Here is a 16,009-nt window from a genome sequence, read left to right on the forward strand (position 1 = left end):
TTAAATATTTTAAACTGCTTGTTAAATTATACATGTATGTATACCTACCCTACATTAAATATTATTGCTATAAAGTATACAAAATATTACAATTTTTAAAACACATCTTACAATAAAGTTTGAATATTTTACAGTTAAAATTACCTTTAAACTAAGTGATTGAAGAATAGTTTTCATAGTTATACATGCATTGAATTACTTTACTAAATTTTTACTATTTAAATGATAACAAAATATTTCAAATAAAAATTCACTTATATCGAAATCGTGTTGATGTTTCACAAAAAGAAATTATGAATAACAAATCTGACGTGTTTAGTCCAGTGTTTAAAATTAAATTATTCTAGATAGGATTGAAACTTCATCCTACATATAATATGTCGTTACGTCACTGTTTCACACAGTTTCACAGTTGTTCACAGTAGCATTTAACTATGTAGCACGTGGTAGGGGTATGTATCTATCAACATATTTTGGCGCACAAGCGATTATATTGGCTTTGCTCATACACGTATTTTTCGATTAATGTAATATTATAGACTAAACAGGTCTGTAATTGTATTATCTAAATAGGTGACAAATATTTATATTTTTTCATGTTAATTTCATTGCTGTAATAATGAATGTAGTATAAATTTATTGAAAACGCAATCTAAAGTTGTGTACGTATACTTTGCAAACTCGCCGGGAGTGTGAAGCGTTTAACTGTTGCGTGCGTTGTGTGTGTTGTATTTCTGCTTCTATCAATTTTCAAAAACAATCAGGGTTTTGTTCGTTGCATTGTGTACTTTCGGGGAAATAAAGAAAGGGCGGGAAGAGGAGAAAGGAAAACACGGAAAAGTTCAAGAAATGAAAGAAGGATTTAAATAGATAGTGCGCGCTGATATGTGTTCTGGTGTAATACGTTCTAACAAGACATTAAAGTTATTGTTACGATTTACTTTCCTTTGTAGTTTGTAAAAGTCTCTTAAAGCATCGAATGTTTATGAAAAAATCTTTAAAGGAATCGGTGAGTGATTTCATCTTTGTACGTGAACTGTTAGTAAAAGTACAGCAGCGAACATTGTAATAATATCCTGATTTTTGCAAAAACTTGTAGGAAGATCCGTGAAGCTATGAGTGAAATTTTATTATTCTAATTCATTTTCCATATAGAATGGCTTCTAATATTCAGTCTTTCCCGCGTATGCTGAAAATGCTGCGGGAAAACAGTAATATTAAGGATAAACATGAAGCTTTAACCTATATCCGCAGGTAATATTGATGACTTTACTTTTAAATATACATATATATATTTATATTCTATAATCGTACCTATTTAAGAAGAAAAACTGAATAGAGTCAGTTATAGTAAATGACAGATGTGATTACACATGAGACATCAGTTTACATTTGGTTACTATCCACGAATAATGTTTTTCAAAATAAATTTTTTGTCTCAAAAACTGAAAAATTATATAAGATTTGAAAAGTTTTTAAAAAGAACAATTATTTCATTGAAGATTCAGAGTAACCGTGTCGTTAATTAATTTTGTTACACATAAAATTGACTTCATCATTAATGTTATGTATGAGACAGTGTGGTGCAGATTTATTATATTAGGTATATTAGGTGTATTACTGTGATTAGTTGTATTTCCACTGTAATAAAAGTATATCATATATTTAGATCATTTATAATTAAGGATTTTATTGACTTTCTCATGTAAAATTTCTTATTAAATTAAAATGATATGTAAACCTTTGTCAAAACATTGCATTTAATAATTTCTTTTAAATACTTTGATAATGTATCTAGGCAACCTACAAGCTTGTAATAATATATTTCATTTTAGCAACAGCAAGAAGCTGGAAACAACAAAAGCCATTAAAGAGGAACAATACAAAGAATTATGTAAATTAGTTATCGACGCCTTTGCAAATGGAAACATTGATATACAGAATGAAGCATACGAAACACTAAATGTTATTATTCAAGACTTTAGAGATCATTCTTTGAATTTGTTTGAAACTATGTGGCAAATAAGTCACAAAAATAGGTTTGTTACATTAATTATAATATTAACACTAAGTTATTATAGAAATTTTGTGTTTATTGTCCATAGAAAATATTTTTAACACTAAACTTATCACGACCGGTGAAATAAGAGGTTTTGCTGTTTTAATTCCTTCCTTTTGGAAAGATTTGGTAGGTTTAGTGTTAGAAGTAATATTTAAAGTAAGGTTCAACTTCTGCAGCAACCTAATAATATACAATTAATTTGGAATTGCTTATTTTATAGTATTTTTAATTGCATTTAATTTTATATTATACTGTTAATTGTAAAATTTTGATATTAAAAATCTTTTTGCATACACCAAATGTGTTCAAATGTTACACATTCAAGTACCCTTGACTGATTTAGATAAATAGCTTGAAAAGTAATTTTATTCTTATGATATTGATATAATTTCAGATTAAAAATTCTTAAATTATTAGAAGTAGTTGAGGACAATGCTATATCAACAGTTGCTTATGATACGCATACTGTAAACTTTTTTAATAATTGTATGTGTACAATAAAAACAAATACAATGCCATGGATAGCACCAACTGCATGTATAGATAATATTCAAGCATTGATAAAAGCTGAAAATAAACCATTATCGGATGACCAAAGATTAGAAGAAGAAACTATTAATTATTGCATGATTTTGTTACGAAGGCTGTACAAGGTGGCTGGAATAACATCAGACAGTAAAGTTGAAAGGGTATACAATTAATATTTATCAAGTTAAAAAATATGGAATACTGAAAATATTCGGTATGCTTTATTAAGTTAACAACAAAAGATATTTAAAATTTTATAATTTTTTTTTAGTTTAATGCATTATTATTAGACAAAATAATGCTATTAGCTTATATGGGTCATAAGCGACAACGAGGTCCAGCTTTAAAACTTTTGCAACAAGCACTAGCTACAGATGTAACATCCCATATTCGTACTAAATTATCAGACGCATGGGCTGAATATAAAGCAGCATTGCAGTCTATGTATTGCAAACGTATGTTACTTTTAGTATCTGCGTGTGAATTAGATTGGACTACACAATGGAATATTAGTATTCAATTTCTTGGTGTGGATCTACATCGTGGTGCTGGTTTAATAAATAATTTACTGAGTGTTGAAGAAAAGGCATTTAAGTCTATAGATACAGTTATACGCAGGTATTCATTGAGTATATACATATAGTAACTATGAGAAATGTAATGTTAATTAATAGAAATCAATATATTATATGATGTGATATTTTTTGTTTTAGACAAGCATTTCTTTCATGGAAATTACTGGTGGATAACTTTGCTTTGGATCCGCAGGAACTTGCGACTGCTAGACGGATAAAGTTATTGTGTATTCCACTAAATGCTAAAAATAGTAAAAATGAATTAATAGCACTAACAAAATTAGAAGTCTGGTGGCATGTAATTGTCAAACTTTATAAGGACATTTGCAAATTTGTCAATCCAGTAATCACACAGTTCTTAAACTTTTGTTTTGGCCCTCTTGGGGATACACCATTATTGTCTTCAAAATTTGAGATAGTAGCTTCACCAGGAAAAAGATTTTACAAGACTAAAATTATTGCTGTAGACGCTCTATGCCAACTTCTTGTCACCAAACAAGAAAATAATGCAGTTTTTTCTCCAATTTTGGAAGAAAGACTTCCTCATTCTATGTCTAATTCAGTTTTCCAAGAATGTTATACCAGTGTTATTCATAGTGTAGGAGAAGCATTACTTGTTCTTAGTCAACTTACGGATGCGGAGATGAAAAATAGATACCAACTTGGCAAAATATTGTGGTCAAGTTTAGTTAATTATGTACAAGAATCAAAAGCGGAAACGAAGGTTAGTTGATACCTACTGACAATGGTAATTAATAGTATTTATCTTTTTTAATGGAGAAATTTAATTAAAAGCTTACACTCTATAAAACACTTATTCAGTAATATTATTTTACAGGAACTGGTATATAAGGATTTAATATTAGTTATCACAGAATTGACAAATTATGCTGCAGATAAGCCAATGATCAGAAACTTAATTCTTGATACAATAATATTCGACATTACTAAGCTTAATCAACATTTCAATTTTGAGGATAATATATTATTAGGATTGGTATTAAGGTTCTTACAAGTTCCATTACTAACTGATGCTAACAAGTAAGTATTTGAGTTATAAACATAATGTGTGTTAAAGATAGTATAGCATCATTTCTTTTATAATTTTGTACTACTTTTAAAGGTGAACTTGTCAATTAACTAGTTCCTCACTGATTTCAATGACCGTGAAATATGTTTTGTATGTGAAAAAATAAGGCGAAAATATAGTATAACATTTTATCATTTGAGTTTATTAACAATTCGATACAGCAGTACTTGGGAACAATTTTCTTAAGAGCAATATATTCTGTTATTTTTTGAAAATTTTATCTTGTTTGTAACTTTCACGTAACTTAGTTTTTCGATATTTTAAATTGATATCAGTTTGATCTTATCATCAAATTTCATTTAACATCTTATTTGTACTCTTAAGTCTCATGACTTTGTAGGAATTTTTAGAGATTTCTATGCTTAGAAAAGTAGCGTTCAGAACACTGTGAAGTTTGCGTACTTGTGTATTCTGCACAAATCTAAATTTAGCTAAAGTTTTTAATTTAGTTCACTCTCAATGGCTTTTTTCAAAATTAATTTTATGTAATTAGTAATGTTTACACATTTTTCTATAAACGCCCCAATTTTCAGAAGAGAAACATATTGACTTTTAGAAGAAGAAAGAACATAAATACTTAAAAATAATGAAGGATTGATGAAGTGAAACAGTTAAAAAATGTTTCATTCTGTGAAATAAATACAAATTTTCTTTGGCCGTCATTTTATACTATATTCTTCTTACTGTATTCATATGTATACATTCCAACTTTCATCTATTTATTGCATTTATTACTCAGAACAAAATTTTTCCAAGAAATACGTGTGAGTTTGATGTATCTTCTAATTGTAATGAAACCTATATAAACTATTTCATTGAACTAGTGTAGTGTACAACTTTTAATGTAAAATTTATATTAAAAAAATGGTGCTCTTGCCTAGGAGTATATACATATATAAAAACAGACTAACTGTTGCTTGCTGTTTTTATAATGGCATACAATTCTCAACAAACTCTTTCTTATACTTTCAAATTTATCTATACTATCAAATTATACTTTCAAGTTACTACGAATCAAAACTAATTAAAGAACATTTCGTCTATAGCATATTTGTGTATCTCAAGCAAACATTTCTAATTACACATATTTTCATGAATAGTCACATACTGGAGATACATTATGTTTCCATGTCGCTTTTGTATTTTGTACATAATAATATTTTTTATGTACAATATATTGTTTCTTATAGTTTATGACATTATCTAGTAAACGTGTAAAACAGAGTGTAATGTATACTGTGAATTTCATTAGAAAAGGGTAAACCACATTTATTTAAAATATCAAGGGTGACAGAAATTATGGCAAATGTATGATCTTAAACAAAAGTTTTAATGTGCATTCATAATATATATAAAATAATTAATAATGCACTTGTAATGTATGTAGTATTAGCATGGAAAGATGTATTAAAAAGATATATAAAATTATTCTTTTAAGGATACATTATGAAATATTGAAGTCTCTGTTTTTCCAATGCATTAAATCTGAAATAAAAGATGCATATTATTCGGATGCATTTAAATATTTGAAAGACATATATGAAAAATTGTCAACATTATTAAGTGCTGAACAGAAAAATGAGTAAGTTATTAAAAGGCTAAAATAATATGTTATCAAAATAAAATTCCTTCAATTTACAATGAACAACATTATATATGATTTCTTTTCAGGTCTATAATTTTTGAATTGTGGCTAATTTTAGCAGAAGTATTAATACAATACATGAAAGATTTACAGGATATTAATGAAGGAAATGCTACAGAACATAATTTAAAGACTGTTGAATCTATTGTAATATTTCCATTTATGTATATGAGTTTAGAGGATCATGAACAGGTCAGTTTATCACATTTTTAATTTTAATAAATATGTATGACAAGTATACTATTTTACCTTGGCATTTATGATACTTATCGTAGGTAGAAGAACTAATGAAAGTTTGGAAACTCTTATATAAACAATTTGAAATGCGAGCAGATCTGATAAAAACTGTAAAGACTAATCAAATTTTATTAAGTGTTGCAAATGCTATGCAATGTTGTATAGTGAAAAATGAGAAATCTTGTTGTCTTATTACAAAGAGTTTAGATACTTTATTGAGTACTATCAATTATACATTTTTACTGGGTATGTTGATAATCCTGTTAAAAATGGACAGGATTAATAATAATAAAAAAATATCCAATTTAATTTTGTTTTATTTTTGCAGCAAATATAGAAGTTCCATCTATTATACAGCTTATTGTACAACTTATAACTTGTTCTTTATCTAATAAAAATACTACAGACTGTGAATCTGCCCTCAAAGCTCTCTCCGCAGTACTTATCACAATTTATGGACATAATCCTCAAAAAGTAGTGTCATATTTGCAAGTGTGTAAACCAGCAATTGAACTCATTCTTTTATCTAGTATGGATACAATATATAAAGAAGTATGTATTTAGTACTACTTTTTTAAGTATGTAAATGTTTACTTATTAGGTTTGAGTGTTTAATTTATTATGTATACTGACTTTGAAATACTATCATATAATATGTAATTTTTCAACTTGTAGGTAGCAAGTACATGGGAGACTGTAGTTAATATTCTAAAAGGTCTTAATAAATTAGTTGATTATGTTCTCATTTTATCATACAAGAAAGCTATTATTCTAGCTTTGAATCATACAAATCTTGACATACAGTCTCAAGCAATATCGCTGTTTGATATTACAAACATGTTAAGTGGAAATGCTAAATCAGTATTACAAGAAATAGAAATGGAAGCGCATAAAGATAAAGTATCAGATCGATCTGATGCTATAAAAGAAAATGATCATATTGGAAAATTACAAGCCCAAGTTAAAAGGGTTGGTAGTTTTTTAAATAAACGATCTGTTAGTCCAAAACGTGTAGTTAAAGAAACTGATAAAAGTAACAAGAATTTATTATCCAATTCTGATTCTGAGGTAAATACATTAATTACCTATTTTATACTATATATTATACTAATTATCGTTACATTTGAGACATGATGAATATCCATCTGTAGATTACGTGTTTTATTTTGAAATTTTCAAAGTAATGACCTTTTTATTTTTAAATTAAAAGAAATATGCATAATTGTATCAAAGTTTTTAATCCTTAGCATTAATAAATTTTAGGATTACGTTTTCATCAAGACTGATGTAAAATTTGACGTTAGTCGTTTGACTGAACATCAAAAGGAATCTTTAAAACGAAGAAGAGACGACATCCCAGCATTATACAATGACTTGTCACAGTCTAGTTCGCAAGATACTCAAAATTTGCAGGAATGGTTTGATAGAAAAAATAAAGCTCTAGAAGAAACAGAAAAAACACATACAAAGAAAGATAATATTTCAATGAAAAACGTTTTGAATCACGATGCAAATAAGGAAAATAAAATTGAAATTAAAGAATCAGAAATTATAGATAAAGCAACTATTCAGAGTGATACAAAGTTAGTAGATCATGTTGGACAGAACGTGACAGTAGAATTTGTACAAAACATAAAAGGTGATATAGAAAATCATGAAAATTTCACCATGAAAGATGTAAAAGTTGTGGAAGCAGAATCTTCATCAAACTGTATAGCAGATAATACAAATCTTGCCTCGCAAATTGAAAATAAGGATAATGGTCAAAGATTATCCCCCTCGATATTAGATAATGGTAAACGACGTAATCGCAGTAGTACCATTATACGATCCAGTAACTCTTCGAATTTGGAAGAAATTAATAATCAACCAGAACAATCTACAAGTACACGAGCTGTGGAAAGGAAATTAAGAACAAAAGTAATTCAACATAAGTCTAAAATGCTTAATAAACAAGGACTTCCAAGTAATGTGCATACTAAATCATTTGACATGGAAAAAAGGGGCATCAAACGAAAATCAACTTCAGATAGTGAAAGTGAAAGTACCACTCAACGTAGACGAAGGAAAACTATGCCATCGGAAACTGCTACTGATAGTGACAGCTCTAAATCTACAGAAAGTGATAATATAGCAATGTATATGGAAGGACTAATCGACGATGGGAATCTGAGTCAACGAACTAGGAATGAAATATCTCGTTTACGTATAAACATGATATTTGATAGTCCTTTACCAAATAGTCGTCGTTCTAAGGGTCATGACGATCATATTAAAGAAGGTGTTGCTAAGAAGCAGTCTCCTGAAAGTAAAGGCACTAAGCCGAAGTTCATAGACATAAAAACTGGTGATTCTTTGAGAAAAACTCAAAGAAATACTAACAAAGATTTAATTAAGACCCAACACGTAAGCAGACGTGGCAGACCAAAGGTATACTCGAGTACACTGAAGTTGGGGTTAACTGTAGACAGACATCATGATGTTACAGAATCTGAAAACACGAAGAAAACTTTGCAAACTAAGACGAATGAGGCAGAAGAAGAGCAGAAATTGGAGGAAGAGAACCAAGCAGGAAATAATATACGGACAGATGTTTCAAGGACTGGAGTAACAGATATTGAATGCGATAAAAATGGTGAATGTAATAGTGAAGTAGGAAATAAGGATTTGGATTCTGATGGGAATATTGAAACGACTCAAGATGCTAAATCTGTTGAACAATTAACGCAGACTCGGGATGACACACAAGATATAATAGAAAATTCTCAGGAATTGTCTGAATTACAAAAGAAGTGTAATGAAAAGCAGTGTTTCATTAAAATTAATAAAATTGGTGAGTTATGTAATTCGATGAAATTTCAAGACGTTATGGTCGAAGATGAAGAGATAGCAGATACTGCTTCAAATAGCTGTGATAACGACCATAATGAAGTTTCTAAGGATGATGCTAAGGAATCTGAGAAAATCAGTGAAGTTGACACCAATAAGCCAAAGATATTAACTCCAACTGCCGAAAACAATTCGTGTGATAATGTCGAAGTACCAAAAATAAATGAGGGATCGTTGATGAAATCTGTTATCGGGTTTTTGTCACCAAAAAGTAATACCAAACGTCTCAAATTTAAATCTTATTCGGCACAAGGTCGCGCAGCCCACATGTTAGGATTAGTAACAAAACAAGCAAGAATGGAAACTGAAGGTAACATTATAAATATAGATGATGAAGCTGCAACTAAAAAAGTAAAGCTTAAAGATGTAGAGAGTGAAACAGTTTTTGGAAAAAAGGAAAGAGGATCTACATTTAAGGAAGCTGATAAAGTAACTGCAACGTGTAGTAGTCGGCAAGAGAAAATCTTCAATAATATGAGATCATCTGATTACTGCTCATCTCCCCCAATAAAATTATTTTCTAATTTGAAAAATGACGGTGAAAAATTTGTTTCGAAAGTAGACAAATCAGTGGATTCTGTATCGATTCAAACTGACATTCAAAGTGAAAAAGTGATGGAAGAAACTTCGATTGAAATGGATGAATTGCCAATTTTGGAGTGGTCAAGTGCAAATCCACCTTCATTAACTGCATCTCCCAGCTGCAGTATTCTTAAACGCCAACGTCAGTCTCCACCAGTAATTGAACCAGAGTGTACAACTCCTAAGGTACTTAATTTTTTTAAATATCTCTTCATAAGAATTTTCCATTTATTTTTAGTTACATACTGTTTCATATTTAAAAAAAAAACGAGATATGCATACGTTAAATTCCGGTATTAACTCGGAAGTTTATAAAAATTTCGTTCGAGTCATAAGAGTCATACAGTGGACTCTTGATACAAGAGAAAAGTGGAATCTTGATAATAAACATATATTATCGCGCGAGGTATTTTCCCTTCACAGCATCTTTCACGCGCACAAATTCGCTCTCCCACCACATTCGGGGCTACAACGGCTGAACTTAACATGAAGGAGGCTCTACATATATTGCCACTTCCGAGAATTTTACTTTTCTACCGCTCCGGCCGCGGCTATATAGCAAGAGTTCACTGTAGGGCCATACCACGCGAAATCTGACACTTTTTGAAGTAAAATTTTGGATTACGTTAAAACTTGGATATGTTGTAGTCTTCAGTGATATATAAACGTATTTCGAAGGATCTTTGAAAATTTGGAAAATTATTAATTGTACAGCTGTTTGAAATATAGTGTCAACCTTCTTTAATAAATCGTAACTGTAGAAGTAACAAACTGATCAAAATAAGTTCTGTGGGTGCTTACAGTGGATAGATGAGTTCCTAATAAAAATTATTTCAGTTTAAAGAAAACATATTTCTTAACCGTTTATTTTGCAATTATTTTTAAAAAAATGCAATTTTATAAATGTAGTGCTGTTGAAAAATTCGAAAAAGAATGAGGATATAGTCCTACAAGTATGTCCTTTTTATTAACAAATTTTTTAAATATGGACATTTGAAAATTGGCCATATGAAAATTAATTGAAGTTAACGCTGTGTCGAATCACATTGGCTCGACTGGTCGAGCCGTGCGGTACTATTTTAGTCCAGTCGAATTAGACTTTTTAAAACAGTAATTCTAATTGTATAGCTATGTTTTTAAGCGAAATGTTTCGGAAGGTCATTAGAAATGAAACGTATAAGTTTGAAACTCGTGAATTGTTGGGGATAAGGGAGTATTCTAGTCTATCCAGCCGTTTGCAATCTTGAGGAATTAAAAGTTTAAAGTTCACGCACTATGGACGTGTGGTATGCACGCCGTTCTTTATTCTTCTATAGATTCCACAATTTTCTGAATTTCGTCATGATGCTTTAGGAACACATTTTGAAGTTCCCAAACTGTAAGAAAACACAAGCAAAATAAATCAATTTTCTGCTCGGCTACACTAGACCTTTAGGGACTAGAATAGAGTAAAGGCCTGAAGAACAGAGGTATTTTTAGGAAGTTTTTCAAGCACACTATAGAATTAAACGATTATTGGTTATACTGTACGTAAACTATAGCTATTGAAGTACGTGTATATAAAAAATGTTGAGTTGATTTACATAAATTTATGTAATTTTATGTCATGTTACATGTATAATTATGTAAAATTATCATTGGACCAGTAAATGAGTTACACCATCTTTTTGTAGCATACGGTAAGGAACATAATTTTTTCATAATATCTGAAAGTTTAGAGCATAAGGCAGTTGCCGTTTACATTTTTCAAAAACGATTAGTGAAGCACATCAAAGATATATTTCCGGAAAATATTTAAAAAATGGATAAAACTACCGTCAAGAAGATCCATCCAATAATCTTGACCTTGACTTATGTTGTTAAGGTCACCCTGCTTAGTAACCTTGTAGTTAAAAAGTTATTAACAGAATAATTTTTACAAGTGCAACGTACCTTTTCGACACTCGGTACACATTTAACACGTTGAGTGCTGAGCCGTTTTTTCGGTAACTTTCTAACAACGCCGCGTGTATAATGGTACACCGTATAGAGTCCGGTAAATACGTAAAAATGATATTTTCCGGGTTTTTGTGAGCTCGAACTTCATTTATCATTACAATAAATGTCGAGACCATAAAGTATACTATATAACAAACTTCATTTGTATTGAAAATATACAAGAAGAAAAAAATGTAAAATAACATGAAATAGAATCCATAGAAAAAAGTATATTTAGTATATATTTTTGAACAGAAACCATAAAATTCTTCATTATCTCAATTAATCACCTACTTCTCTTTGGTCTTTTACGATAATTCAAGTGGAGTATTCAAAGGAGCATGCCAAATATTAATATTATTATCATTTAAAATTCAACTTTAATATTTATAAAATCTCTTAAGTGTTCATTCAGTAGTGTGTTCATCCTAGTATAATTGGCTTGTCAGTGAAAGAAGTGTGAAAGAAAAAAGAATGGAAAAAGGTTCAGTGAAGGCAAGACAGGACACTCTATACAGGGTGTAACAAAAATGTTCTTTGACCCGGAAATGGGGCACTCGAGGGGTGAATTGGAACAAGTTTTTCCTTAGCAACAATGTAATCTGAGGCTTCGTTACCGAGATATTAACGAAAAACCCCGACCAATCAGAGCGCGAGTTTGCCAGCCGAGTTCTCGCGGTAGCGTTGGCTACAAATCGCAGCACGTAGCCACCGTTAGCGCGGGAACTCGGCTGGCAAACTCGCGCTCTGATTGGTCGGGGTTTTTCGTTAATATCTCGGTAACGAAGCCTCAGATTACATTGTTGCTAAGGAAAAACTTGTTCCAATTCACCCGCCGAGTGCCCCATTTCCGGGTCGGACAACATTTTTGTTACACCCTGTATAAAATTGACGGTATACCAATAGAAGTTACAAACTAACAAAGGTTGTTTGCGAACTGATATACACCAATTTCTCTGTAACTTTGGTCAACTGTTTATGGGACCAACCTAAGAATTTTGCTTGGTTCTACAGACTCCTTTCGATTATCGTTCCGAATCCGAGTCCGCTCCGGGGCAATACTCTTATAGGGAGAAATGCTTCAGACTCTCGTAAATTCGTTTTTTGCCCGAAGCCCGAGCTCGGCGGTAAAAACGAAGGGGCAACAAAGTAGGCGCTTGACAGATTCCACGGCCTCCCCCCAGTGGTGGGGATAATGCCTGGACAATAATCGTGTAGAACAAGCCAGCCTATAATTGAGAGGAGTCTGTATATACAATGAAAATATTTTTTGAATACAATGAAAATATTTTTTGCCGCTGTAGCGGTAGCTTTTGATTTGTTGTTAGTAAGTAGAAGCATGATGCCGCTTGTTTGGCGGCATTCGTCCACACAGGGTTAAGAGTGTAGTGGCCAAACTTTCGGTCGACGCTCTGTAAACAGAGAAAGTGGAGTCTCTAATAGAAAAAAAGCAACCAATGAAGCTCCCATTTTATTACATTTAGCTCGATTAAAATAATGCAACTCGCAGTAAGGAGTAGACGTGAATTTTGATGTTATCTGGTCGACATTCTGACGGATATGTTTCGACTGTATCAAGCGTTAAATACTTCATTCTTTCTAAAAACCTATACAGAAAAAATAGGAGAATGGAACACCCATTTCAACGAACATTCGGCACGTCGTATTTTTGTTTATACATTATAGGCATGTGGTATGTACTAATCTTAACTAATAAATAGATATGCATACACAACAGCGGTTTAGTTACTCCAAATATAGCAAAAATATATTAATTCTTAGCTTATTTGTCTAAGTCTGCCGTAGACACATGTTTATTATAAGAATATCAATCATTAAAAATATTTACAAATACGTAACTTATAAGTGCTATGAATTTACATAGATAAGACATATAAAGAATTAAAAATTATGAACTTAACAACAACTATGAGGGTATTATAATACATAATAGGAGTACATGATGTGTATGTTAGTCATTTTTAACTGTACTAACTCCTTATCAACTATCACCAGGAAGAAAATTGTTTTGTAAGGTATTTTCTTACCGACATAGGTAGAAATTTGGTAGATAAAGATCTACTCATTTGAAACACAAATAGCGCAGTCATTTAAAGGGTGATTTCTTGATACGATGGTATTCTATTCTGAAATGATTCAAAACAACTCGAAAAAATTATATTGATTCTTGTTTCAGTTTCTCTTTTAAGGCTGTACTTACTAACCAGCCTGAAGAATTGTTTAAACTGTAATATAATAGCACTGTCCAACAAATTTAAACTTTTTTTCGTATCTGCAATATCCATTGGGAGATCCTTATAGAGTTGACATAAACATGAGCTTTTGTAAAAACACCCTATTTTGGCCAAAAATGACGTATTACGCGAAAACTTAGAACGCTAGAAAGTTCAATTTAATCTTAAAAAACAGAGGAGAGCATACAGCAGTGTATTTAGTCATTACATTGTGTAATTCTTAATGGTTGTAAATACCGTGGAAGTTTTTAAAAGAGCCGATGTGCGTATTTTCTATGCATTATTTTTGCATTTTTACGAAAAGTTCTTTACCTAGCACGAATTTGCTACACAGTATCGGATTCTATAGACATTTCTGAAGAAAGAACCATCCAGAAAAAGTATCGAAACGATTTTTAATTCGAACAGGTCGAGAAAATATCCGGTGGTTACGTATAGCAAGCAGGATCTCCCTTCTCCGAGGATAGTCTATAAGGATCTCCCAATGGATATTGCAGATTAAAAATAGTGTTGGACAGTGTAGTCTTTACATAAGTGCAAACAAATCTTCGTTCCAAAGTGCAAATGGTTTTCACCTTTCACCCATTTACAGGGGCCTCACGATTATTGACTCTGTTGATATGCGATTATTGTCCAGGCGTCATCCCCACCACTGGGGGCGGGGTAGGGGGAGGGGGAGGCCGTGGAACTCGGTAACCGCATACTTTGTTGCTGCGACGCGCCGACACGGCTTCCCGTTCACAAGCCGACGACTGAACGTAGGGAGCCCACAAAAAGGTTATATTCTCGGGTGTCGGTGAGACAATACTAATGCAACGATAAAACTTTTTTATTTTTGGTTCTTTATTAATGAAACTGTTATGAATATATTGGTGAGATTTTTTGGATTAAAATGATACAAAACACGACACAAGTTAGGTCATATTTACTTATGACTTATCTGATTTATCAGAATCGATAATGAACTAATATGAACTATTAACACTTTCTACATGAGTAGATATGATCCAAATTATGTCACATTTGGTATCATTTTAATCAGAAAAATCTCACCAATATACTAGTAAAAGTTTCATTAACAACGAAACAAAAATAAAAAAGTTTCATGGGGCAACAATGTATGCGCTCGATGGACTCGACGGATGGAGCGGGGGAATGTACGACGATTAGTCGAAGCGTTCAATCGTCAGCGTCTGCCCAGAGGGTTCGCCGACGAATAAAATGTAGCTGGATCACTCACACGTGTTTTTATTATCGGCCGAAACAGTACACACAATCGGACTGTGTGGTCGGCTATAATGTAACTATTGGTCGACGAGAGCGTCGCAGGCGGGCCCATAGACATATATGTATAGACAGAGCATAAGCTACCACTTTGGGCGAGGAGACCGTGGGATTGGAGGGGAAAAGACAGCGATCGTTAGATATACGTCGGTTAGCTTCGGATGCATTCGGCTCGATTCGGCTCGTTATTAATGGCTGGTGGGCTGTGGGCCGTACTATTATGTAATGCTTCATATTATTTATTAATTTTGTTAAATACATATATCTATACAAACTACATGACATACGGCATTTGTAACGTATAATAAGTATATTCTTTTCATCTCTCATAGCATACATGTATGTAACGTGATTGTATACCCGAATAGCACCGAAAAGGAACGAAGTTACCCGATTTATAACTAACTACCCCCCTTACCGCGTATCTTACTCCCCCGCTCAGTTCATGCTCCGTCTATATATGTCTATGGGCGGGCCACGCAGCCGAGTCGAGTGGGAAAAGAAGCTTTCTATCTATTTTTCACTGGCTTGTCCTTTTCTACGTTCGGAATACTACAAAGGCGAGTTGTCGAGGTTCGAGTTGCGGGCAAAAAACGTATTCACGAGAGTCAGAAGCATTTCGCGTGCTCCACGATTATAGTCCTGCGCGGATCCGAGTTCGGGACAATAATCGCTAGACTCCTGTATATTATGCGATATGAGGCGGACCTATAACTTAAGGGGACTTTCTCATTCAAAATTGAAAAAAAAGACTTTTTCAATGTTTCTTTATAAAAAAACTATTATATTTAGAAACATAATTCCCTTTGGACGCTATTATATATACTATTAAGAACATAAAGAAATTTTTTCTAGCACTTTTAGTTCACCACAACCGCTGTAGAG

At 32.0% G+C, this 16,009-nt stretch overlaps 1 protein-coding gene across 1 annotated transcript in view; it reads left to right on the forward strand.

The window, feature by feature from the left end:
* Positions 1 to 951: 951 nt before the first annotated feature.
* The window catches only part of LOC107193759 (telomere-associated protein RIF1-like), a 26,676-nt gene continuing 11,618 nt past the window's right edge, over positions 952 to 16,009 (forward strand). Inside the window, exons 1-13 of the mRNA XM_015583262.1 lie at positions 952 to 1,009; positions 1,100 to 1,254; positions 1,836 to 2,039; positions 2,457 to 2,751; positions 2,862 to 3,208; positions 3,304 to 3,889; positions 4,004 to 4,206; positions 5,694 to 5,837; positions 5,927 to 6,092; positions 6,176 to 6,383; positions 6,466 to 6,693; positions 6,817 to 7,205; positions 7,401 to 9,794. Coding sequence (XP_015438748.1) covers positions 1,157 to 1,254; positions 1,836 to 2,039; positions 2,457 to 2,751; positions 2,862 to 3,208; positions 3,304 to 3,889; positions 4,004 to 4,206; positions 5,694 to 5,837; positions 5,927 to 6,092; positions 6,176 to 6,383; positions 6,466 to 6,693; positions 6,817 to 7,205; positions 7,401 to 9,794 — 5,262 coding nt within the window. The 5' untranslated portion in view covers positions 952 to 1,009; positions 1,100 to 1,156. The remainder of the gene's footprint in view (positions 1,010 to 1,099; positions 1,255 to 1,835; positions 2,040 to 2,456; positions 2,752 to 2,861; positions 3,209 to 3,303; positions 3,890 to 4,003; positions 4,207 to 5,693; positions 5,838 to 5,926; positions 6,093 to 6,175; positions 6,384 to 6,465; positions 6,694 to 6,816; positions 7,206 to 7,400; positions 9,795 to 16,009) is intronic.

This window comes from Dufourea novaeangliae, unplaced genomic scaffold (assembly GCF_001272555.1).
Source record: "Dufourea novaeangliae isolate 0120121106 unplaced genomic scaffold, ASM127255v1 scaffold24, whole genome shotgun sequence".
Taxonomy (NCBI): domain Eukaryota; kingdom Metazoa; phylum Arthropoda; class Insecta; order Hymenoptera; family Halictidae; genus Dufourea; species Dufourea novaeangliae.